The sequence below is a fragment of the Gasterosteus aculeatus genome, chromosome 15 (genome assembly GCF_964276395.1).
Source record: "Gasterosteus aculeatus chromosome 15, fGasAcu3.hap1.1, whole genome shotgun sequence".
NCBI lineage: Eukaryota > Metazoa > Chordata > Actinopteri > Perciformes > Gasterosteidae > Gasterosteus > Gasterosteus aculeatus.
The window spans coordinates 1,042,308-1,068,518 of record NC_135703.1 but is presented as its reverse complement, the minus strand read 5'-3'; the positions used below and the strand labels follow the sequence as shown (position 1 = coordinate 1,068,518).

The following is a 26,211-nucleotide window of genomic DNA, read 5'->3' as shown; positions in this document are numbered from 1 at the left end:
ATCGTCCTGTATAGTGTGTGTAACATCATCCTGTATAGTGTGTATTTCTTTAAGAGAGACAGTAACAATGCGTTAAAGTCGACGTTACATTAAACCGCTCGGTGCTCAGAGCAGATAACTGAGACGATATTGATCTTTTTATCAAAGGCAGATGTTGTTGTTGTTGTTGTTGATGCAGCTGTGAGTGAAGGAGCTGCTGGTCACTCGTCACAGGAAATACACGCAGTGAGAAGTGATTCATTACACACCATTGTTTCAATTGTGAGGCTGTTTCCTTCTCTGGAAACACACACACACAGACACACACACACACACACACACACACACACACACACACACAGACACACACACGTTTGATCACATGAGCAGGTTGTTGACGTTGCTTCTACAGTCACGTGATGACTTTGCTCAGGAGGCCGCTGATCACTTCCTGTTGTTTCACGTTTTGTTGTGTAATTATATAAAAACCCAAACTGCGATCCAACCGTGAACCAAAATGAATTGGCTTCAGTGTTTGAACGTCCAGCTGACGTCCGAGGAGGGAAGGTTGTTGAAGCGAAGGATCATGGGAAACGACTTTAGGATAAAGAAAACCGCCGACGCACATCTTCTTTTTCTTCGTCCTTCCTGCTCTCCTCTTCTTCTCTACTTTCAAATGTCACCGCTCCCTCTCTCTCCTCTGTCTCCCTCACTGTCTCTCGTCCTACCTTCTCCTCTCCTTAATGCAAACTCACGCCTCCTCTCCTCCCTCCCTGCCTCCCCCCTCTCCTCCCTCCTCTCTCACCTCTTCGACTGTCACCTCCCTCTACTCGCTCTCCTCTTTTCCCATCAGTGTGTCTCACCCTTCTGTCTCCTCTCTTTAATGCAAACTCACGCCTCCTCCCTCCCTCTCTCCTCTGTCACCTCCCTCCCTCCCTCCTCTGTCACCTCCCTCCCTCCCTCCCTCTCTCCTCTGTCACCTCCCTCCCTCCTCCTCTGTCACCTCTCTCCTCCCTCTCTCCTCTGTCACCTCTCTCCTCCCTCCCTCCCTCCTCTGTCACCTCTCTCCTCCCTCTCTCCTCCCTCCCTCCCTCCCTCTCTCCTCTGTCACCTCTCTCCTCCCTCTCTCCTCTGTCACCTCTCTCCTCCCTCCCTCCCTCTGTGTGTGTGTGTAGCTGTTTGTGTAAGTATCATTATCATCACCTCAGTACATGGCTTTTCAAAATAAAACTTCTGTATGTAACATTTATGCCACATGACCATTTAGAGAGCGTTGTTACAGGGGCTTTTATTTTGACAGGGCCCTGCGTACTGGATCTCAGCCCACTTCTATGACTGTTTTCACCAGGAAAAAAGAGCTGGATGAATCGTCTGTTGGGCGTCAGAGGCTGATGAAAGCGAACGATGACATCAAACCTTCCCGGCTTTCGGGATCTTTTTCGTGTTTCAGAGTCTTCGCTCTGTGGCTCCCAGCATGGCGGCGTCCTCCCGGCCTGCTTTGCATGAGGCCGCGGGGATCTGGATCAGAGAGGGCGGGAGTTATGAGACGGGCGACCCGGGGGGGGAGAGAACCTTCTCACGTCATCGGCCTGTGAGTTACACTCCGTTACAGCCCTCCCTCAGTCCGCTGCCTGCTGCTCTCTGTCTGGCTGGGGCCAGTCGCCCGAAGCACCGGGGCAATTGTTTTTTTTGGGGGGGGGGGGGGGGTTCAGAAATGAGCCTCGACAACGTGGAAGCAGCAGATCTGCAGTCAGGTGCTAAAAGATTCTTCTTGCCGTTTCAACAAGTCTTCACTAACGGAGATGGAAAGTCTGCTGTGAACCTTTTTTCCTGGTGCAAGAATCAGAGACACAGATGTAATATTAAGTAGAATTAAATATCCCAAAAGACCCCTTAACGTGTCAGCCAACACTGGACTCTGACCTCTGACCTCTGGTTACAGATTGCTCTGACCTGTGGGGGGGGGGGTTAACATTTGAGGTCACAGGATTACAGCAGCAGAGGTCAAAATGCAAACAGAGACATCAGAATCCACAATAACTGAAATGAAATGTCATTTACAGACAGAACAAATGACACAAAACCAAATCGTCTGCACACTTTCACGTAGGTTCCAAACGGCCTGCACACGGAACAGAGGACGAAGTGTCACCACAGCAGGCCTCTGAGTCACAGCGAGGTCCTGCTGCAGATATAAATACGAACCAGCTTCCTGCTCCGCCCAGCCGAGCGCACACACACACACACACACACACACAATAGAGGGAGCATCCACCCACCCGGGGCTCCTCATCCAGAGCTGACACGGGTCCATGGACTTATGGAGGAAGAACAATGTGATAATACTCCATACTGCTCCTCTGAGTACTGTGTACTAATACTACTATACAGTACGTGTATGAAAAGAAGGAGGCGGTTAGAACAGAGAGCGCCGCGTTGAGACAACGATTCCAGCCCTAGGAGGAGGACGTGAGAGACGAACCGGGTGTCGGCCCTCCACCGCGGTTCTGCTCCTGCACACTGGGGGGCGCTGTGCTGGCGTCCCGGCTCAGGTCGGTGCTGCAATCGCCTCCGTCATCAGGTGTTCGACCCAGAGGGAAAACGGGTTTATCTTCAGTAAACTCCCTCAACACAACCTGAGCAGAGCAGAACCAGACCGGGTCCCTCAGAGACGGGTGAGGGACAGAACCCAGCGTGGGTGTATGAGCGCTCCGGAGTGGAGGACAGGACGTCCTCTCATCTGATGTCTCCCCCCCCCCCTCGGGGCTTGCTTTCAGTTTGGGTTTTGAGGAGATTTTCAGGTCCTGAAGAAATGTGTTGGTTGATCCCCTGGAGGTGGTTGGCTGAATGATGTCTGCGAGGGAGGAGGACAGGAGCCTGAAGAGCCTCGCTCCGTCCTCCATGGCGCTTTGGAAGGGTTCTACTGGTGGGAGCTCCACGAGGAGTTCAGGTGGGAGGCAGCGGATACGTCTTCATGTCTCCCTGTGGAACCAGTCGGGTGTTTCTTTAGAACACGGCCGTGTCAGCAGACGTCTGCAGACCCACGAGACTGGAAGATCTTAACATTTGGGACATGGGAATCCTCCTCCAGATGTTCCTGGTCCTGTGTTCTGGAAATGACATATTATATATAGAGTAATGATAATAAATTACAAACACACTCAAACTGCAGGAACATTCCAACAACGAATTGAAGACCATAATTAGCATTCACATATTTATAAATAGACAGTTTTTTTTCAAATAAGGGAATGAATAAACAAATAAAAGTGTGTAGAAAGAAATTAATGACGACATTTAGTTCCAATGATCGATAATATTCCCCAAAACAACATTCATCTGGCAAGTTTCCAATAACTTTCACACAGAGAAGCAGATCAATGAAATACAACAGATGAAAAAGTTAACACAATAATAATCTGCCTCATTTGCATATGCAGACTCTCAGAAAACAAGATCCAAAAAGTGTCGTCTTACATATTCGACAGGGGGAAGTTTCACACGTGACTCTAAAAAAATATGAATTAGCGTCGCTAACATGAAGCGCTGCTCTGTGGGACACATGACATGACGTTTAACGAGCGGTCAGCTGCATCTGGACGTTAACGTCTCACCTTCCTCCACGTGTCTCCACTTCGTCCGCTGCCATCGTACCTGCTGAGAGGAGTTTACTGCTCTGAATGACCACAGGAACCGGTTCCTCCTGTGCTTCCAGCTAATGAGTAAAGAACACGGTTACCTGATGCCACGCATCCTCCTCAGAGAGAGAGAGAGGGAGCCGGCCGGGCGATCAAGGGGTCGTGCTGCAGCTGCTCTCGTCCAACTTCCACATCCTCCCGTTTGCAGCCCAAAAATCTCTGAGGCGCCGAGAGAACCGAAAGAGTCGGATGCACGCTGAGAAGATACAAACAGGTAAAAAAAAAAAAAATCCCTTCAGATGGTGCTGATGGTGCAGGAGGTGCTGATGGTGCAGGAGATGCTGATGGTGCAGGTGGTGCTGATGGTGCAGGAGGTGCTGATGGTGCAGGAGATGCTGATGGTGCAGGTGGTGCAGGAGGTGCTGATGGTGCAGGAGATGCTGATGGTGCTGATGGTGCAAGTGGTGCTGATGGTGCAGGAGGTGCTGATGGTGCAGGAGGTGCAGCGCCTGCACCAGTGGCGGCCACTGCCTCCTCAAACACACACACACACACACACACATTAATTGTGGTGTTCTGCAGACTTTGCCTCTTCTGGACGGAGAGCATCTTCTTCTCAAAGGGATTTAACGCGTCATCGTTTTGAGGTTCTGAGGTTTTTCGGCTTCAGGGGTCGCGTGTTTCTGTTTCATTCATCGGGTCTGTTCTCTCTCGCCCGGAGCTCTGAGGCTCATTAAAGCAGCGCCGCACAGGGGGGAGAGGGGGGGAGGAGGAGGGGGGGGAAGAACCCCCCCAGCAGCCCGCATTGATCCCAAAACCCAGAACAACTGAAATATAAATGAAGGATTCTCACGGAGGATTCCTTTGTCCCAATCGAACACTTTCTCCTCATTACGCTCCAGATTTAAGACTGCAATGTTGTTGTGGTTTATTTATTCATTATATATCATATCATTATGAACCCTGTGAGAAACCAATGAGTTCATCTTTTGATCACCTGACAAACTGATTACACAAAAGTAGGAAGTAATGATGACAAACGGAACCTGAACTCTCTGTCGAGCAGTTTCCATGCAGATGTTCTGTCATTATCTCTCATGTCACCTCCATATTTACAGAAGATGATTGAAAAAGAGACAAGAGACACAAAGAGACGCGGTTAATAACAGGACGAGAGAGAGAGAGGCGTTTATACAACGAGGAAACGTTACGCAGTGTTCATGCATGTTGATACACATGTGGGTCGTAAATATTACTGGATGCTTCCTGTTATATATCAGGATTATTATAAAAGCCTGATGACAAACAAAACAGTCGAGCTAATTTCCATTTTTATACATGCATATATATCTATATATATATATATGTTATGCTATGTTATGTTTTTGCTCCATAATTCTTCATGCACCAATAAAACACACAAAAACACTAGTGAATAAATATCAGCCGCAGGACATCGGATCATAAGTGAATAAATAATAATAAAGTTGACCCACTAACAACTGTAATAAATAAGTAATAGAAGTTCCTCCTTTGCCCCGAAACCTCTTGGTGGTTTAACGTGACTCAGCTTTTAACAATGAGCACTTTTATTACCAGGAATGTGTGTTTATTGTGGATATTTTAAGTTATTTGTGTCTAAGTGAGGAAAGGGGGAGCGGGGGGGAGAGAGAGAGAGAGAGAGAGAGAGAGTGAGAGAGGGAGTGAGAGAGGGAGGGGGAGAGAGGGAGTCGCCATTGCTGTCTCCGCGGAGAGGAGGAGGGAGGGCAGCGGGGGAGAGGAGCAGGTTTCGGCTTACATCGCATACCTCTCCGACCGACTCTCCAACTCACCGGCCGCCCGGAGCCGCGCAGGACTCCCCGGGCAGCGGAACCCGAGCCGGGAACCACCTCGCTCTCTGGCGGAGGCGGATCGTGGATGTCGACGCGGGACGGTTTCTCCGCCTGGCCGGTAGCGCGGGGACGCGTCCTGCTCTCTTCCCGTGGTATGTGGATCCGGGAGCGACCATGTTACGAGGTGGGCAGGGGAACGCATCTGGGACCCGGACTTCCATTCGCTTCTCTTTTTGCCGACACTCGTTTCCCCCCCGTTGGGCGAACCGCGGCCCCTGAAGCGGGCGACGCGCTGCTAACGAGTGTTGCGTTTTTAAACGGACCAGCGAGCTGCCGCTGGTTCTTTTAACCGCTTTTCTCCCGCTGGGTTCGCTGTTGCTAGCGTTAGCCTAGCCGCGATGCTACCGCGGCTAGGCTAACGCTAGCTCATCGGGATTTGGGAAAGGTGGGATTTTTTTTTTTTTTTCTTCCGTCCTGTGGAGCAGCAGGGCCGAACCCGGGCCGGGTTCACGCACCGTCCCCCGGGGAGGGGGAGGGAGGGAGGGAGGGAGGGGGGGTGACCGCCGTATCGAGGCTGCGAGTGTTTGCTGCGGTGCATCGACGCATTAACGGAGACGTCTGTCGTTGTAACTCAAACCGTAACTAACTCATTTACCGCGACACAACTCACTGATGTCCCCCGGTAGTCCGCCGCCCCCCCCGCGCATCTTCAGTAGTTTGACCCGTTAAGATGACCCCCCCCCCCTCTAACGGGATCAAACGGGACATGACTTTGGTGAACATGCAGCCTCCTTCACGCCGCCGCCTCATTCCACGTGACGTGAGTTCTTCTGGAAGTGGCAGGTAGTGACGTCAGGTGACGGCCTCATTAACCCGGGTGAAGGTCTCGGGGGGCCGTTGACGCCCCCCCCCCCCCCCCCCCCCCCACAATGTAACGCACTGATTGATGAAGGCGTGACGTTGTTCGTGTCGTCATGCTGTTCTCCTCCATCGTCCCAGGCAGGTGTGTCGAGGTCTGTTCCCCTTCCGGGTTGCTGTTTCCTTATCCGCTGTCCCGGGAGGGGGGTCAGGAGGGGTACGGGGGGGAGGCGTGTTGTCTGGAGCTGCTGCTGTAACGCGTCCTCGCGTCACACTGACATCATGTGCGCGGGAATGTTCAGCGTGTATTTTCTTGTCGTCTCGACGAGCAGCTTTTCCGTCTATCTGAGTGAATTCTGTGTAAAAAAAAGGCCTTTTGTCTCGTTGGTGCTGAACGTGTGACGTGATTCTGGTTCTGAGGGTCTGGTCGGGTCCAGCAGGCCTGTAAACGGCTCCTTACATCATCATTCCTCAGGTGCGACTCCCTTCAGGCCCGGACCTGAATCTGGACGCGGGCGGGGGGGGGGGCACCAGCCGGGCGCTTTTTACAAAGTTTTGATTATAAAGTCGTCTCGATTCAAATCGCAGCGCCGAAGCAGTTTAGCCGAGAAGTTGGTGAGTTTACATAAAGAAGATATCTGCTAACTTCAGCACGCTGCATATTCCACACGAAGACGTCTGAAGATCTGTGGATACTTCCTGACATTTACAGAAGCTTGTATTGTTGCGCCTCGTTGGCGGCGGCGCTGACATTTAAAACCACGTTACGCAACAGGAAGTGACGCGGCGACTACGCCAATGAATCATTAAAAGTGAGGCCTGATAAATCTTGTTTGAAGGGTTGGAAGACACTTTTCTCTCTGCTTAAGTCCGGACTCGTCTCTTCCTGGGGGGAGGACGGCGTGTCCCACAGATCACATTGCCCCCCCCCCGAGCGCCGCGGGGTCCTTCTGTTGTGTTTCAGGCTTAAGAGCGTTTAGTCGTCTCTAAAAGCAGCTCGCCAAGTGATACCTTAACCCCCCCCCCCCAGGTGAAGATTTATTCCACAGTCTTGCATCGACCCTCTGTGCTGAGGGGGAGCGGTGGACTTGGACGCCGGCCCACAGAAATGCAAAACAGATGTTTGGCTCGGGTGGGAGGAGGAATGTTGCAATAATCGGTTGTTTAGTCGATCAGCACCACGTTAATAGGTCTCAGCGCGTGTGATTGATGGCCCTCGTCTATTTGCCAATACGTGGTTTTACATGCTCCTTGGTAACCGAGGGAAGAATGCACTTTGATATCAGAAGCAACAGTATTCAGGATTGTTTTGAAGAACAGTTGTTAAATAAAGCTTTCGCTTTGGACTTGGACCACATCGGTGAACAAGGACAACAGGAAATGCCTCGAGCCTCACCTGCACACCAGCCAGGTGAACTTTGCCCCCCCCCCGGCTTGCTGCTTCAGTCAGGTGTGGTTCACGGGATCCGTTGTGTTTGTGAGAACCCGACGGACCTGCTGGTCGCTGTGCCGTGTGACTTTATCCGAATTATAGATGAGCTGACTCAACGTTTCCTCACGGTAGTTTCCCAGATTTCTCAACTGTGCAGCTCTCGAATGGGGCGGTTTGAACACCTTTTGGATAATTGAATTCAGTGAGTGTGATCCGCGTGTCCTCCTCCTCGCGGACTCTCACATTTCTTTTACGCCGCCGTAGAGCCGCTCCACTCACAATAGTCTCACTTCCTCGTACGAATCCGCCCCCTCACAGGTGACGTCATCGCCTCGGGCCTTTGGCAAACAGTCGGCTGGTGCAGCTCCTCCGGCGCAGCTCACGCAGGCAAAATGTCTGGCTGAATGGCATCGGCTGTAAACGCCAACGACTGCACTTGAGTCTGCAGCCGTCGCTCGCCGGCCTCATTTGACTGGCGATACGATTCAAAAGGCTGCACAGGGCATCAGATCCCAGCGCTTGAGTTTGTGCACGTTATCTGAGTACCTGTAGTGTCAACAGGGAAACACTTAAAGTCAACCTGTTGTTAGTGTTGAATAAGCGTCCTGATTCAATTCCTCAGATAACAAAAAAACTGCCAATTAGGATTAATAATCGGGCGCAGAGTTTGGTGCAGAATGCATCGGGAGAGCGGCGGCCCGAGTAATCGGGATTACACGTTTAGCCCTAATCACGTAGCCGCGGGTCGTGCCGATGATGGCGGATCCGTGAACTGATTTATTTTCTCTTGTTTCGTTCTCACAGCGGAGCAAATCATTTCTAGGTCAGTGGCCGTCAAAGGGACGCAGTCGCATGCCATTTTTATCTTGCCTCCTCGGCACAAATTGGTTGAAAGAGCTTCTTTTCCTCTGTGACAATGATTGAGTTACTCTCCCTTTTTTCCTCGTACATACGTCGAATGGTCACAATTCTTTTCCTTTTCAAAAGTTGCCGTTTTTTAACAATCATTGCATTTAAAAATGTCCCACTTATCATGCTTAGTGTTCTAAGACCTGCGCTTCTTCTAATAAATAAAAACGCAAATTAAAAACCTTTTATTAAACTGTTACCGTTTGAAGAGGGATTATTTGGTCCTGCTCAAGTGTGATAATGTGCACCTTTGTGTAATTTCCTGATAACTGTTTGATGCCTGATTAACACGTGGGTTTGTTGTTTTAAATTCACAAAGCGTGCTCACATGTACAGTTATGTCCCGGGGGGGGGGGTATGCTGCAAAGTATGAAGCTTATTATATTATGCATGATAAGGAGACAGAAGTATCAGTGCCAACATGTTTTTGTTTGTGCTGCCTGTTATCTCCTCCTAATTGTACATTCCATGTCTTGCAGGCAGGTGATAGACGGAGAAGCCGGCGGTTCGATCCCAGCTTAAAGAAGAGGCAGGATAGAAGCTGAGAGAGACAGTTGAATTAGTGTGGGAGGGGGGAGGGGGGTTACCACTACAGTAACACTGATGAGCGGAACTGGAATGATAACTTGACCCTTTTTACTGGAAGTGACCAAGCTAGCGATGAGTGGGGGGATATAATGGCCAGGAACAAGGATGCGCGGCCCCCGTCATTCGCCGTCAGCGTGGTCGGCCTCTCGGGGACGGAGAAGGAGAAGGGAAATTGCGGCGTGGGCAAGTCCTGCCTGTGCAACCGGTACATCCGGCCCAATGCGGACGGTTACTACTCAGAGCACACCTCTGTGCTGAGCACCATAGACTTTGGGGGGCGCGTGGTTAACAATGACCACTTCCTGTATTGGGGGGAGGTGTCCCATCGAGGGGACGACGGGCTGGACTGTAAGATACAGGTCATCGAACAGACGGAGTTCATCGATGACCAGACTTTTCTTCCTCATCGGAGTACGAACCTGCAGCCGTACACCAAGCGGGCGGCGGCCACCAAGCTCCAGTCGGCGGAGAAGCTCATGTACATCTGCACGGACCAGCTGGGCCTGGAGCAGGACTTCGACCAGAAGCAGATGCCCGACGGGAAGCTGAACATCGACGGTTTTGTGCTCTGCATTGACGTCAGCAAGGGTTGCAACAGGAAGTTTGACGACCAAATGAAGTTTGTCAACAGCCTCTATTCCCAAATCGTCAAGTCGAAGAAGCCCATCGTGGTCGCCGCCACCAAGTGTGACGAGTGCGTGGACCAGCACCTGAGGGACCTGCAGGCCTTCGTCGCCGGCAAGAAGAACCTGCTGCTGATTGAGACGTCGGCGCGCTCCAACGTCAACACCGAGGTCTGCTTCAACGCCCTCATCCAGCAGCTGGACAAAACCAGAGGGAAGCCAAAAACTGTGTCGTACCTGGAGGCCTATAAAGTCCAACGGCAGCTTGTTGCCTCGGTGACGGACAGATTTGAGAAATTGATAGTTCACAGCGTGAGGGACTACCACATCACGTGGAAAACGGTGATCAACAACATGAAGGGCCAACCCGACTACGACGAGTTCATCACCTTGGAGGGCTCCAGGAAAGCGCGCAACATGTTCACCAAGCACATTGCACAGCTGAAGCAGGAGCACATCAAGAGGCGGCGGGAAGAGTACCTGACGACGCTACCGAAAACCCTTAACAACCTCCTCAATAACCTGGACGAGGTGGAACACCTCTCCTGGCCCGAGGCTCAGACCGTGATCCGGAACCGGGCGGATTTCCAGTACTGGTTCGTGGTTCTGGAACAGACGCCCTGGGACGAGACGGACCACATAGCCATGAGCGACCGCAGGATACCCTTCGACCTCCTGGACACGCCGGACGGCGAGAGAATTTACCACAACCACGTCCAGCACTTGCTGTCTGAGAAGAGACGGGTGGAGATGAAGGAGCGGTTCAAGAAGACGCTGGAGAGGGTTCACCTTATCAGCGCCGGGCAGCCTTGGGAGGAAGTCATGTGCTTTGTCATGGAGGACGAGGCCTACAAGTACATCACAGAATCAGATAGGAGGGATGTTTACTGTAGACACCAGCAGGAAATAGTCGAAAGGGCCAAGGAGGATTTTCAGGAAATGCTTTTTGAACACGCCGAGCTGTTCTACGACTTGGATCTGAATGCCACCCCCAGCTGTGACAAGATGAGCGAAATTCACTGTGTGCTGAATGAGGAGCCCAGATACAGAGCACTGCAGAAGCTTGCCCCAGATAGAGAGTCTCTGCTTCTCAAACACATTGGCTTTGTTTACCATCCCACCAAGGAGACGTGCCTGAGTGGGCAGAACTGTGTGGATCTGAAAGTGGAGCAGGTTTTAGCCAACAGGCTGGTACAGCTCGACCACGGGCGCTCTAATCTCTACTATAACAGTGCCAACGTCGATAAGATCAACCTCTGTCTCCTGGGAAGGGAGGGCCTCTCGCAGGAGCTGGCCAATGAGATCAGAGCTCAGTCCACAGACGACGAGTACACCCTGGACGGTAAAATCTACGAGCTGGAGCTTCTCGCCGTGGACGTCAACTCCACGCTGCTCTTCAGCCACACGTGGGTCGCCACCTTCAAGCCACACGGCTGCTTCTGCGTTTTTAACTCCATCGAGTCCCTCAACTGCATCGGGGACTGCATAGGCAGGATCAGAGCGGAGATGGCACAGAGCAGGAGAGACAGATTCGCTCAGCCGCTTCCTTTCATTCTCATCCTGGCAAACCAGAGAGACAGCATTTGCAAAAACATACCCATCCTGAGGCACCAGGGCCAGCAGCTGGCCAACAAGCTGCAGTGCACCTTCGTCGACATCCCCACCGGGCCCTTCCCGCGTAAGTTCACAGAGTTCCAAATCAAGCAGGGTCTCCGTGCGGCGCTGGACGGGCTCAAGCACAACTTTGACGTCTTGGCCCCGCTGCCCTCCATCAAGGACATGTCGGAGACGGACCTCAGGATAGTCATGTGCGCCATGTGCTGGGATCCTTTCAGCGTGGACCTCATCCTCTCGCCCTTCCTGGACTCTCATTGCTGCAGCGCGGGTCAACCCGGCCAGAGCAACACGCTCATACTGGACAAGATCATCGGGGACAGCAGGCGGAGGATCCAGGTCACCGTCCTCTCCTACCATACCGCCATCGGCGTCCGCAAAGACGAACTGGTGCACGGCTACATCCTGGTCTACTCCGCCAAGCGCAAGGCCTCCATGGCGACCCTGCGGGCCTTCCTGGCCGAGGTCCAGGACGTGATCCCCGTGCAGATGGTGGCCATCACGGACAGCCAGGCGGACTTCTTTGAGAACGACGCCATCAAGGAATTGATGACGGAGGGGGAGCACATCGCCACGGAGATTGCCGCCAAGTTCACGGCGCTCTACTCGTTGTCGCAGTACCATCGGCAGACGGAGGTCTTCACGCCCTTCTTCAATGAAGTGCTGGAGAAGAAGCCGAACATCGAGAGCTCCTTCCTGTTCGACAGCTCGGCGCGCGAGTGCACCACGGGGGCCAGCGAGGACGTCTTCCCCACCTCGCCCCACAGCCACTCCCCCGCCTACAACCCCTATTACCCGGAATCCGACGACGACAACGAGGCCCCCCCGCCGTACAGTCCCATCGGCGACGACGTTCAGCTTCTCCCCACGCCCAGCGAGCGGGCCAAGTACCGCATCGACCTCGAGGGCAACGAGTACCCGGTCCACAGCACGCCCGTCGGAGAACACGAGCGCAACCACAAGGTGCCGCCGCCCGTCCGACCCAAACCGCTGCTCCCCAAGCCCAACGTCAAGAAGCTCGACCCCAACCTGCTCAAAACCATCGAGGCCGGCATGCGGAGCAACCGCAGGATGCAGCGCGGCCCGGCGCACGGCGGCGAGGACGTGGAGGCGTCGGACAACTACGCGGAACCCGTGGACACCCTGCTGAGGTCCAGGACCTTGCACAACGACGACATATACGCCGTGCCCGACGACGCACACAGTCGCCTGGTCAAAATAAAGAACTCCTTCGGCGGGCTGCACGGCCTCCACGGGGGAGGGGACGAGGAGAACGGGTTCGACAGGAAGTCTCAGGCAGGACGGCGGCCGTCGAAATACAAACATCGCTCTAAAATTCTGTTCAGCAAGACCAAAGCCTACCAGAGGCGGTTCCAGTCGGACAGCGACGGGGAGGAGTCGGGCCCCGCCACGCAGAAAAAGAAAAAAGGAAGAGCCCACCGCGGCAGCGAGGAGGACCCGCTGCTCTCCCCCGCCGACCCCTGGAAGGGCGGCATAGACAACCCCGCCATCACCTCGGACCCCGAGCAGGAGGACAAGAAGATGAAGAAGAAGAAGACGCCCAAGACGCCAAAGGAACCCAAGAAGGTGAGTCGGGGCCAGCGTTGTTCCGGTGGATGTATCTGTGTCAGCTCACAGGACGGCCGATGAGTTGTTTGACGTCCGAGCCGAGCTGATGATGCTGCGAATGAGCGCAGTGTGTGTGGGTGTGTGATACCAGCAGAGCCCTGTTTTCATAAGAGGCCCGGGATTTGTAGTGAGAATGAAGGATCTTGATAATTGATTAATCTGGGCCTCTGCTGAAATGGCGTATGAGCCTCCAGACAGCCAATAGGAAGCTTGATAAAAAGGCCGTCTTTATAATCTCAGAGCAAGAGCTGCATCCCTGATAAGACGAACGTTTATCCTTAACAGCAGCTCTCTGAAGGCTCGTCTCAGAGCGCACGCACACACACACACACGCACACACACAAGAGCCCTTATTATGCAAGACAATTACTGTATGCGTGGCATTTACGGTCGCACTTTACTGGAGAGAAACACAAACGAGACGAATCAAACGGCGCCTGAAACCTGCAGTTAAACGTAAAAAGTTAACAGACTCGTTCTTGAGAAAACACACACACACACACATTAGGATTAGATGTCTGAAAATATCCAGCGGTGCCTCCATTTCTAAAGCCGGCACTCAAAATGGATGTTTAATATTTCCCCTGCACCACCTGAAGCCGCAACATCTAGTTTTGATTTAAGATGCTTGTGTACTAAACATTCTCCACTAGTTACATTACGGGACATCCAGCTGACGCTTTCATCCAAAGCGACTCAATAAGTCCATTTCAACCACGAGGACACAAACCCAGAAGAACAAGTGCTGTTAGTTGTCAGTGGCGGGCCAAACTGCTGAGGGACAACGAGAGGACGACCCCGGGACACCGAGTGGAAGGTGTTTGGTCGCCGAGTTGCTGTCGGCATGGCAACACTCACAGCTGAGCGAAGGAGGAGCGACATGAAAGGCGCCTCGTTAGCCGGCTTCAGTCCCAAATAACCGTTTTGTCTCTTGTCTTCTCTTTCTTCTTCTCATCCTCGCCCACGTGAACCTCCCTCCGGTGTCTCCGTCTGATCTGGTCCCCAACCGCCTTCCTCCTCCTCATCGTCGTCTCCATCTCCTGCCTCTTCCTTCCTCCCCTGTGTCTTCTGCTTCTCCTTTTACTCCTTCCCCCTCTTCTCTCTACCCCCCCACCTGCTCTCGTGTCTTCTCCATCATCTCCTCTGGATTGTCTCCTCTAATCTTTCCTCTCTCCTTTTCATCCCCCTCTTCTCCTCCCCCCTTGTCATGTTCTCCATCCTTCCTGCTGCCCCACCCACAAACTCTTCTAGCCGAAATCTTCCAAGCCCCCCAAGCCTCTGTACCCCCCGACCCGGAGAACCTGGGAGAGCAACTACTTTGGCGTCCCGCTGCAGAACCTGGTGACGGCGGACCGGCCCATCCCGCTCTTCATCGACAAATGCGTGGACTACATCGAGCGCACGGGTGAGTCACGGCTTTCCACTGGTCCCTCTCTTCTTCTCCTCCTCCTCCTCCTCCTCCTTTCTCTGCGTCCAGGTGGTGCTCTGTAAACCCTGTGACGGTGCAGCCGGTTTGTTCTTGGGTGAAAGCTTTGTTGTGGTTCTGCTGTGAAGAGGCGGGGGGGGGGACATGTGGGCAGAATCTGTCGTTTAAACGTGACGTCCTGCTGCTCCTCCTTGTTTTGTGTCATTGTCAAGTCAATGTTTGGATATTTTATTTGATAAAACAAGATATTTGAGCTGCTCGGGCTGATTTTGGTTGGCGGGAAAAGAGAAAACGGGTGTGACGTGCTGTTATCCTAAACTCTCCTAAAGGTTGCAGGTTCAAATCCCCACTTCAGCTCAGAGCGTCCCAGCAATAAGACATCACTCTTTAATGCATTTGGACTTTTAGAAGCAGCTCTTTGGGTTCTGATGCTGAAGGCAGAGATCTTCAATGTTTAATTCCTGTCCTGAAAATCCCCATTTGAATATGTTTTCACATTAAACATGAGCCCCCCCACATTGAGGATTAATCCCGGCGCTGCGTTTGTGTGTGTGGCGTGTTGGAGATCATGGCTGGTGCCGTGAAACCTCCTTTTAAGTCCCGACTTGGATTTAGACGTCGGCTCCAACTGAACAGCGTTCTCTCCTCTGTTTGTTCGCCGTTTGTTCTGTTTCCTGTTTGAAGAAACCTGCTTGTCGTCCTTTTTTTGTGCCGCGTTCTAATTAAAAGACCCGCAGAGGTCAGAGGATCCTTTAGAAGAAACGGAAGCCTTGAAAAAGGTTTTAAATAAAGTCAGTGGACAGATGAAAGTGTTGTCGAGGTGACGCATCCGTTTCCTTTGGGGGGGGAATCGCCTCCGTCTGATGGGCGGAGCCACTGATCCTCTCCGGGGGGGTCACGACCTTACATCCCCGCACCGCGCAGCAGCGAGGGGACCGGGCTCTCAGCCGCCTCGTTTCTACCCAGAATGCACCAGGGCCACAGAGCGCCGTGCTTTGACCGTTACGAGGAGGAAGGAAAACTTCTCGCCTCCGACAGGAGTATCAGAGTAACGCCCCCCGTCTCCGTGTGCACGCCCACGCATGTTCACACGCCGGTTGAGGCTCCTGAAGAACTTGAGTGGGCTCCTGCTGCTCCCATCCGGCCTCGTAGGGATACCGACGGAATCTACGCTGCTCATGTGGGACGAAGACGAAGACGAAGAGGAAGAGGGGAGGTGGGCGGGGCCAATAAAGACGGGCGTCCACGCTGTCTCTCTCTCTCCTGCTACTTTGTTATTTATTCAAACCCAAAGTGGATGAACATCCTTAAAACGAAGCGATTGAAAGACGAAGTCTGAATGTCCAACGGCCCCTGAATGAGACGCGTCCAATGTCTCCTTAAACGGTTTGTCTTTAAAATGAAGAACTATAAAGATGGTTCCTCCGTGTAAACTTCTGATCTGAAGCGTCCTGATTAATAAGCAGCGCTGCCATGAATAATTACCTGAGTGCTCACTGATGCACATTCTCCTCATTTATTATGCCGGCCTCTTTTAGCACAAGCCGGCATCTTTTTTCATTTTTTTTTAATAAATAAAACCTCTCCTCCCTCATTCGTCTCCTGGGTGAAATGCAAAGGAAGCCTCACTCGTTTCCTCCGTCTTTGGTTCAGCACAAAATCTGCTGACAAAAAATAGATCAAGCCCCCCCCCCGACCCCCCCGACCCCCCCAGGCTCCAGTCTGCAGTTATTTTAATCTTGGAAAGAAAGAACGTTATGAAAATACGTAGACGAGAATATGTGTGGAACCCCCATAAAAGATAAACGCAGAGAAACAAACCGAGTTACACGTTTTATTAAATGTTTCCTGCTCCCTGGAGACAGGAAATGGTCTTTGGCACGAAGGCTTCAGAGAGGAGCGATGATTAAATGGCCTTTTGTCCATGTGGATGCATGTGGAAGTCCCATTGGAGGTATCTTCTCCACCAATGGGGGGTGGGGGGGGTGGGGGACACGCGTTCTGCCACCTGACCATCTCCTCTCTGCTGGTGGAGAGGAAGACGAGGGCCGGCTCTTCACCTCCGCAGTGCGAGGAGCCCTTTATGGAGACGAGTCGTGGTTTGGGACGACGGGCTGAAGGACGCAGCGGTTTCGGTGGACGCCACAGGAATGAAAACAGCAGTAGTCTTAATACACTGCATCCACCTCCCTGCTGTCAATCACCCCTCCACTTCTCCATAGCTCCGCCTCCAGCGGAACCAGAGTTCAAGTGGGAAATCGATTGGCTGCTGGCGTGTGTGTGTGTGTGTGTGTGTGTGTGTGTGTGTTGCTGACACCGTGTCCAATGGAAACTTCCCATCCAGTGCTCCCAGCTGCCACTGGTCCTCTTCACTTGTGACTGTCCATCTGGCAAAACAAAAATACCGTAGAAGTCTGTCTGCAAAGTTGCGGTTTGTAACCAATCAGATGTAGAGACCTTGTGACTGGCTCCGCCCCCCTACTGTCAAAAAGAACAACAGCGAGCGCGTAGAAAACACCTTCGAGCGCGAGCAGAGACTAACCTCGGGAGTGAGGAAGTGAGCGAGCAAATATCTGAATCGTTCTAGAGGGAATCGAGAGAAATCTATTTGTTTAGTTGTGAAACTTTTACCTTCATGCATAAAAGCATCTGTCCATCGCAGCAGGACGTCTCTCCTGAGGTTACCTGGTGAATTCAGGTGTTTGAACTTTGACCTTTGACTGTTGTCATGCCTGCGGTTACGGTGGATGTCTGTGTGCGCTCTCCTGGTGAATAGGTCAAACGCCCCTCTTTCGTCTTTGCTCGTCCTCTGTCTTTTCCTTGGGGGGCGTTTGTTTCGATCATCTCCAGAGAGGACAACACACATGAGCCATCAGTTCTTCAGTCAGTTGTTGTTTTTACATTTTGCTCCTTTTATCATCGGATGCTGAATATGATTTTCCTCCAAACCTGATCATCAGGATTTCCCTGCTGATAGTAATAACTTAGGTTATTACATTATTGCCCCCCCACCGTTGCGTTTAGCACAAACCCTTCATCTCCTCCTCGGGTGTTTAACTGACTTGTACGTTTTTCTGTTTTTATTTTTTTTTAATCCTGCGTTTTGACTCTGGGACTAAACGTTTGGTTTGCTGAACGAAAGAAGAAGAGATTTCCTTAATCTCAGGGGCAGGCAGAGTTCTTCTTCAAAGCCCCCCACCCCCCTCTTCATCAGTGTAAGGGGGGGGGGGCACAATGTGAGGGAAAGATTAGGCCGTTTCGGCCTCCAGCGTGCGTTTGTGCATTATGGGGGAGATGGAGAAGGTGTGTGTGTGTGTGTGTGTGTGTGTGTGTGTGTGTGTGTGTGTGTGTGTGTGTGTGTGTGTGTGTGTGTGTGTGTGTGTGTGTGTGTGTGTGTGTGTGTGTGTGTGTGTGTGTGTGTGGAGGAGAGGAGATGGAGGCGAGTGCGATGCCACCTGGCTCCAAGGCAGTCATCTGCTCTAATGGGGCTAGTGTGTAAATGTGTGTGTGTGTTTGTTCGTGTGTCCCGTGGCCGTGTTTGAGCAGTCCGGTCCTCCATTAGTCCGACTTGAAAGCTGGGCTCATGGTGCCCTTCTATATATCTATATATCTATATATATATGTGTGTGTGTGTGTGTGTATATATATATATATATATATATATATATATATATATATATATATACATACATTCATACACACATATTTGTGAAGTCCTGCAGCAGCAGACGTCAGTGTGTCGCCTTCTGAGAGTCACTGACCTCACAGCACCTTGCTGCAGGCCTCACACTCACTGTGTGTGTGTGTGTGTGTGTGTGTGTGTGTGTGTGTGTGTGTGTGTGTGTGTGTGTGTGTGTGTGTGTGTGTGTGTGTGTTTTGACAGTAGAACAGATGTTCTTAGGAATCAGGAGCAGTCGACAACAAACGCACATGTTTGATATTGTCACTTTCCTGCTGTAATTATTAAAGGAGGAAACGTCTGTCTTAGTTTATTACAGATCGTCTGGGACTCACAATATCACGCATAAAATCATTTTATGTTTATGTCACACATGCATGTTAAACACATCTGGGCTGTTTTTCCATTGTTGATTTATTTATTATCTTACTCTTATATATTTTGTAATACATCTGATGTTAAAACAAAAGAAGTAATACACAGTGTAACAATACTGTTACGTCATTGAAACTGTTAATTCATAACTATATGTAGTTTAATATGAATCTGGAAAGTAACTAAAGCTGTAAAATGTACAAACGTTTGTTTAGCGCTGAGACGTAGTGGAGTATAAATCTACTTCCAATTTGTACTATAGTAAAGTACATAAATGAATGTACTACTTTAAATCTACTACCGATTTATTAGAGAATATTTACATTACATTACATTACATGTCATTTAGCTGACGCTTTTATCCAAAGCGACGTACAATAAGTGCATTTAACCATAGGGTACAAACTCAGGAGAACAAGAAACAAGAAAGTGCAATTTCCTCAAATAAGCCAATTTACAATTTGCTATAGATGAGTGACGTTACAAGTACAATTTAAGTGCTACAATTTGTTAGTCTTTAGTCGAGATAGAGTCTGAAGAGGTGTGTCTTTAGTTTGCGGCGGAAGATGTGAAGGCTCTCTGCGGTCCTGGTGTCTTCAGAGAGCTCGTTCCACCATTTCGGCGCAAGGACAGCGAAGAGTCGAGACCTAGTCGAGTGTTTTGCTCTCAGTGAGGGAGGGACGAGTAGTTTAGCAGATGCAGAGCGGAGAGTGCGGGTTGGGATGTAGGGTTTGACCATGTCCTGGATGTAAGCTGGACCCGATCCATTCACAGCACGGTACGTGAGCACCATGTTTAGAACTGGATGCGGGCAGCCACCGGTACCAGTGAAGAGAGCGGAGGAGTGGAGGAGTGTGGGAGAATTTCGGAAGGTTGAAGACGAGTCGAGCTGCTGCATTCTGAATGAGCTGCAGAGGTCGAATGGCGGTGGCAGGGAGACCTGCCAGGAGGGAGTTGCAGTAGTCCAGGCGGGAGATGACAAGAGCCTGAATCAGAACCTGCGCTGCCTTCTGAGTGAGAAGGGGACGTATTCTCCTGATGTTGTAGAGCGTGTATCTACATTTAGAAAATAATTGACCTAACTGAAATTTAGTTCCTGTCCATTGGTTACAAAAAACACGCAACACGTCACCGGCCGCAGTTCATAATGATGGAAGCTTTAAACAATCAGTCAGCAAACCGACTCGACTTGTTCCATAAAGTGATGAGATCAACCCAACTGTCCAAGCGTAGCCGCAGGAGCTAACTAGTTAGCATGCTAGCATCACCTCACACATCTTCCACCTTTTCAAAGAGCAGGAGGTGTGAGTTGTGTGTGTGTGTGTGTGTGTGTGTGTGTGTGTGGATCTTGTTAAATCTCTCGCTCACTCACACACACACACACACACACTCTGAAGCCATTGTATTGATTTATATTGACCCCTGGTTGTGCGGAGGGTCGGCCATTAAATTAACACACTAGCAGCGAAAGTGATGACTCCACCAGACACTGTGTGTGTGTGTGTGTGTGTGTGTGTGTGTGTGTGTGTGTGTGTGTGTGTTTTCTCTACACACTCGTAGAGTCGGCAGCTGAAAGACTTCCAGACCAGAAAGCTCAGCTCATTTCTCTGCTAGAGGATTGTGGGAAGGCGAACTCTTACCTGCACGTCAGCGTGTCAGACCACCGCCCTCCGTGTTCCTGGAGCTGAGAAAGTGGAACGTTGAGGCAGCAAGCAGCAGATCCCCCGTGCTACGAGCTAACGCTAGGTTCAGAGTAAACGCCTCGATGGGGCTTATCAAGCTCTGAGGTCAAAGGTCGCCGCGGGCAGTAACACGGGACGTCGGGTCGACCGCCGCCGGCTCTTCTCTTCATAACAACCGTCCGCTTACAACAGTCACTTATCTCTCTGTTCCCTCGTCGATTATGAGGGACATTTAATGGCACATTTGGTGTCAAAATATTGTTTTAAATAGTTTTCATCTGCAGGACTGTGGACACACACACACACACACACTCTAAAATAGACCGTGATTGACTTTTGAGAGAGAGATGATGTTGTCTGAATAACTGGGGTGAACGTCTGTGTACTGCTGACTGGGTGGAGCGGGTGGAGGCGGTTTGACGGAGGTCGTCCCTCAGAGTGGATGACCCCGGTCTGCGTCCTCCATCTTTACCGAGTCTTCAGTTAATGAGTGAAGGACTGGGTGTCCCGTGTGTCTCTGCAGGTCTGACGACTGAAGGTCTCTATCGGGTCAGCGGGAACAAGACGGACCAGGACAACATCCAGAAGCAGTTTGATCAAGGTGAGAAAGTAAAGTGGACACAACGAGGAGCAAAGAGCGAAGATGCCACTGAACACTCGACTTTACAACGTTTACTGAGGGAATAAATCCAGAGAGAAGTAGAGTCATTTCCTCATAGACGTCTATGGGAGCAGAGGAGTCGCCCCCTGCTGGTCACTACAGAGAAGTAGAGTCATTTCCTCATAGACGTCTATGGGAGCAGAGGAGTCGCCCCCTGCTGGTCACTACAGAGAAGTAGAGTCATTTCCTCATAGACGTCTATGGGAGCAGAGGAGTCGCCCCCTGCTGGTCACTACAGAGAAGTAGAGTCATTTCCTCATAGACGTCTATGGGAGCAGAGGAGTCGCCCCCTGCTGGTCACTACAGAGAAGTAGAGTCATTTCCTCATAGACGTCTATGGGAGCAGAGGAGTCGCCCCCTGCTGGTCACTACAGAGAAGTAGAGTCATTTCCTCATAGACGTCTATGGGAGCAGAGGAGTCGCCCCCTGCTGGTCACTACAGAGAAGTAGAGTCATTTCCTCATAGACGTCTATGGGAGCAGAGGAGTCGCCCCCTGCTGGTCACTACAGAGAAGTAGAGTCATTTCCTCATAGACGTCTATGGGAGCAGAGGAGTCGCCCCCTGCTGGTCACTACACAGAATGCAGTGGGGTCAAACTAATTTCACGTTCAGGCCAGATACTGTCCACTCTGACCTCAGTGGGCCTGACCAGTAAAACCATAGGGGGGGTAGAGAGGGTGTGCGGTTCTTGGATAATTGGTAATTTATGTGTTTCTGTAACACTCAGAATAGTCAATTCTATAAGCCGCAGGCCGCACTGGACCCCCCCCCGGGGGGCCTTGAGTTTCACACCTGTGCGTTAAGGTGTTCCAGCTCGTCTCCTCGTCGGAGCCTCGAGGTCAACGGGGCCCCGGCAGGGTGTCTGTGTAGAAGATGTGAACTCTGGGTAATCGTCTCCATCCCGCTAGATATTTAATAACCCCCCCCCCCCCCCCCCCCGATCCTCCCACCAGATCACTGTATTGACTTTGTGGCGATGGACGTGGCCGTGAACGCCGCCGCCGGAGCGCTGAAGGCTTTCTTTGCCGACCTCCCCGACCCGCTGATCCCGTACAGTCTGCACCCCGAGCTGGTGGAGGCCGCAAGTAAGAGCGCACACAGACACACACAGACACACACAGACACACACGAGTGAAAACATGCGATAAAACGACCTTCAAGCTGTCAGACGCTCGAATAATAAGTACAATATTTAAACACGGATAAAAACACGCGTGTCGTAGCTGCTGTTCTTCAGAAGTCACATCACACTCTGTGTGTGTGTGTGTGTGTGTGTGTGTGTGTGTGTGTGTGTGTGTGTGTGTGTGTGTGTGTGTGTGTGTGTGTGTGTGTGTGTGTGTGTGTGTGGTTCAGCACACCTCCTCCTCCTCTTCTTCTTCTTTTCTCTCTGCCGTCGTCACAGACCATTTGACCTTTGACCTCGTGAACCCAGGCAGGAAATGGGTCCGTGGTCCTGGTCTCCGTGTATGAGGCCTCGGTTGAAGTCGTCTTTAGTCGGCCATCTTTGTAGTTTATATAAAAGGAGAACGTGGACTTATTTGGGAAATTCTGACGTTGACCTCACGTTGCATCCGGAAAGTCTTCACAGCACTTTTTCCACATTTTATTGTTACAGTCTTCATCCAAAATGGATCAAATTCTACACAAAGTATTTATTTAGTAGGTAGCACATTGTTTAATTTCTCATCTGGAGTTTAATAATAACATGTGTGTGTGTGTGTGTGTGTGTGTGTTAGAAATCGTGGACTACATCGAGCGTCTGCGGGTCTTGAAGGAGATCGTGAAGAAGTTTCCTTCTGTTAACTACCAGGTGTTCAAATACATCATCACACACCTCAACAGGTAAGACTCACACACACACACACACACACACACACACAACGCTCAAACGAACGCTCTCCTGTGTTGACTCTGAACGCATCGCAGCAGGAAGCTTCTTGTTTACAGAATAAATAACTATGGAGTTCCTCTTCGTCACCTTCATCCCCCCCCAGGGTGAGCCAGCACAGTAAGAGCACCCTGATGACGGCCGACAACTTGTCCATCTGCTTCTGGCCGACGCTGATGAGGCCCGACTTCGAGAACAAGGACACGCTGTCCACCACCAAGCTCAACCAGGCCGTGGTCGAGTCCTTCATCGTGCAGAGCGACTACTTCTTCCACGGCGCCGAGGTGGCGGAGGGCCTCGGGGGGGAGGGCGCGCCCCCCCCGGCCCCCCCGCAGCACTGCCACAGCATGGTGGAGGCGCTGCTGCCGCTGCAGCTGCCCCCCCCCCTGCAGCCGCAGCAGATCCAGCACACGCTGCACCACGAGCCGCACATCTAGCGCCCACCGAGGGAGGGGGGGGGGGGCATGCTGGGAAATGCAAGGTGTGGGGGGGGCGCTCAATGGTGGGGAAGTTCACTCGTCGGCTCATCCCGGAATAAAAGAACCACAACCGGACGTCTCCCCCCCCTCCCCCCCCAAATAGAATAAGACGTGTTAGTGATCCGTAACTAAGCAACGACACTAATTGTTAGGAGGGTGCAACTCAGATACCCCCCCCATAAAAAACCATCACACCAAAAGTCCATCAAAAGGGAAGAAAGACTCAGAGTCCAACGACTGCAACGTGTGAAAAACTCCCCCGACCTAAAGGAAACATTTCTCCTCCTGCCCCCCCCCCCCCCCTGCTCCTGCTCTTCTTTCTGCACCTCCTCCTCCTGTTGCCCTTTGACCCGGCAGTCGGTCAGTAAGAGGAGACGAGTGAACTTTCAGAAGTCAAACCTGTGAATTCATCGCAGAAATATATAAACTGTGTATGTTTATTTTTGTTTGGGGGGGGGAGGACAAAGCCCCCACCCCCCAGTACGTGACCTTTGACCCCTCTTAAAGAACAGCACATGCACGCTTCGGGTCAAAGATCGACTTCCTGTCTGTTTGCGCCGTACATTTTTTTTTTTGTAACGTCTGATTTCTACTTGTGTGTGTGTGTGTGTGTGTGTGTGTGTGTGTGTGTGTGTGTGTGTGTGTGTGTGTGTGTGTGAGTGTGAGAGCTGACCTGAGGTCTGTTTTTCAGCCGTTTTGTACCTTCCCTTCGGAGGGGGAATGACTCGGGGGGGGGGGTCACAATGAGTCTGTTGGGTTCCTTTAGGGGGCGTCGCCGTGCTCCTCACGGCGCCATGAAGCCGCCTCCCACTTCTTCGGTTCCGCTCTCGTTTTGTTGGTTTGTTGGAGACTTAAAAAAAAAATGCATGTCTGTTTTTTTGCCACTTAGTGAGAAAAGAAAAAAGTTTAAAGAAGAAGAAATGAAACGCTTTGTTGCTCCACAGCAGCTCGTTTTCAGATTTGCATCATTTTATCTGAATTTTCATTTTCGGGGCTTTAACAGGAACATTTTCACTGAAAAAACGTATTTTCAGTCATGCAAGAGATGAACTTTCTCACCATGGTTTATATGGCGAATAGTTTTCCCTAAATAGAGGACAGAAATATATAAGTACACATTTACATATAAATATATATGTAAACGGGTCGGCTGCAGAAGCTGCTCATGTAGTGAAACACGACCGGACCGAATCCGTCAGAAACTACCATCATGTTCCTCTGTGGTTCTGATGTGATGAACCCATCGTTTTATTCGCTGTGCGTGTGTGTGTGCGTGTGTGTGTCTGTGTCCCCTCGAGGAGCTGATGAGCTGATCTGAGGTCAGCCGAGCGCCGCGTTTGCTCATCACGTCTTAGAAGTATTCTCGCCACGTTAGAGGTGTATTTGTACTTTGCTCTAAAGAACATTGTTAAACAAGTTTTATTTCAGCGATGCAACAGATAAATAAAGGAAATAACTTTATTTAGTCTGAACTTTAAGACTCTCGCTTTTATCGCGGCTCATAAACATAGTACCCAGAATGCATCGCTCAGCTCGCCGACCTCGGCAGGTAAAAGTTGGGTCAGCGTGTTTGGATGAAGCCCCGAGGGGACCCAACTCCACGAGAGCATCGGGCGGGGTGCGTTCCATTTCAGACACGTGTCACCTTGTGCTCACACCAGTCAGCTGCTTCCTGTTCAGCTGATATTTGTGATTTTTAATTAACTGTCGAGACTAGTTTCATTTCAAAAGAGCTTATTTCTGAATTTGTCAGAAGAACATTTACATATTTTTTATTTGTTTGTCATTTTATTAAGCAGCAATTCCAGAAGTTGAATCATTAATCATAATTTCAATTTGCTACATTTTAATCAACAGATGAAACGATGATTAAAATAACTAATTATAACAACGTGAGAGGACAACAGAAGAAAAGGAATCGAGCTGACATAGATTACCATTTAAAATTGTGTTCAATTCTAAGAAAAAGGTTGAAGAACCTGTGAAGGGCACTTTGAAAGAGACACATGTCCGGAATGGGACGCGGCCGAAGGAGACTCCACTTTCACCTCTGGAGGCGTGAAGGAGACGAGTGTTCGAGGGGACGAATGTTCAGAATGGAACGCAGCCAAACGAAAGCATTTTAAGGTTTTATGATGTTGGACTGAAGGGGGGGGGGTCAGGGGGGATTCAGCAGCTGCTAGATAATTAAAGATTAAGCTGTTCGTCTGTAGTGTTTCTCATCAATCAATCAACTTTTTATCTTTTATCATGTTGATACGATCTGCTCTCATCCAGTCGCTCCGGTGTACAAACCCACTGACTTCTAACTCATCCGCTGTGTATTATAGTAAATAAAAAGCATTTTCACTAATGAAAAACTCTAAAACTCTCTCCATATGTTTCCAAATAAAGTTTCTTTTTTTCCAACATCTGGTGTGAATACGTTTATTTTTCTGCAGAGAGGCTGATCGGCTGCAATCTGCCGTCCCTGCAGGACTTGTTCGCTTCCAGGTCCCTGAAGCGAGTTAAAAAGATGGTAGCCGACCCCTCTCACCCCGGACAAAACCTGTTTGTGCCCCTTCCATCTGGCAGGAGGCTGAGGTCCATCAGGACTGAGACCTCCCGCCACACCAACAGTTTCTTGAAGCCAATGAAATGAAAATAACTAAAGTAACAACCGTTTAAACAACACATAATTTAAGGGAAATCTTTGTAGCATTCAAATATTCCACAAAGTTTGTGGAATATTTGTGGTGATTTATACTTAATTCATTTGAGATTTTATATTGTCATCTCCTGACCCCTCAGATGAGTCATGTGGCCCTTCAAAGGGCCGCGCCCCTCAGGTTGAGAGGCTCTACTGCAGTGACCTAAGTAGAAAACAAGGACTCATATTCACGTATTGAAGGTGATAGTAAAGGTGTTTCAGTCACTGA

The 26,211-nt window shown here is 50.7% G+C and overlaps 1 protein-coding gene across 4 annotated transcripts; it reads left to right on the top strand.

Moving 5' to 3' along the window:
* The first annotated feature begins 5,313 nt into the window (after positions 1-5,313).
* Positions 5,314-25,702, top strand: arhgap5 (Rho GTPase activating protein 5). Of its 4 annotated transcripts, none has more exons than XM_078089189.1 (7): positions 5,314-5,601; positions 9,132-13,060; positions 14,354-14,507; positions 20,788-20,865; positions 21,880-22,011; positions 22,663-22,768; positions 22,921-25,702. In XM_078089189.1, exons 2-7 carry the CDS (start codon positions 9,326-9,328, stop codon positions 23,249-23,251), a joined length of 4,536 nt encoding a protein of 1,511 aa, XP_077945315.1. In that variant the 5' UTR covers positions 5,314-5,601; positions 9,132-9,325; the 3' UTR covers positions 23,252-25,702. The 4 variants fall into 4 exon arrangements, with proteins under 4 accessions (XP_077945315.1, XP_077945314.1, XP_077945312.1 ...); XM_078089188.1 differs by having other exon boundaries at positions 5,317-5,633; XM_078089186.1 differs by having other exon boundaries at positions 5,329-5,633; positions 9,128-13,060.
* Positions 25,703-26,211: the final 509 nt, after the last annotated feature.

Excerpts from the sequence above, each read along its gene's own strand:
- arhgap5 (XM_078089189.1), top strand. The coding sequence starts at position 9,326 with ATGGCCAGGAACAAGGATGCGCGGCCCCCGTCATTCGCCGTCAGCGTG. Across the intron at positions 14,508-20,787 it reads GGACTACATCGAGCGCACGG|GTCTGACGACTGAAGGTCTC; the intron begins GTGAGTCACGGC and ends GTGTCTCTGCAG. Across the intron at positions 22,769-22,920 it reads ATCATCACACACCTCAACAG|GGTGAGCCAGCACAGTAAGA; the intron begins GTAAGACTCACA and ends ATCCCCCCCCAG.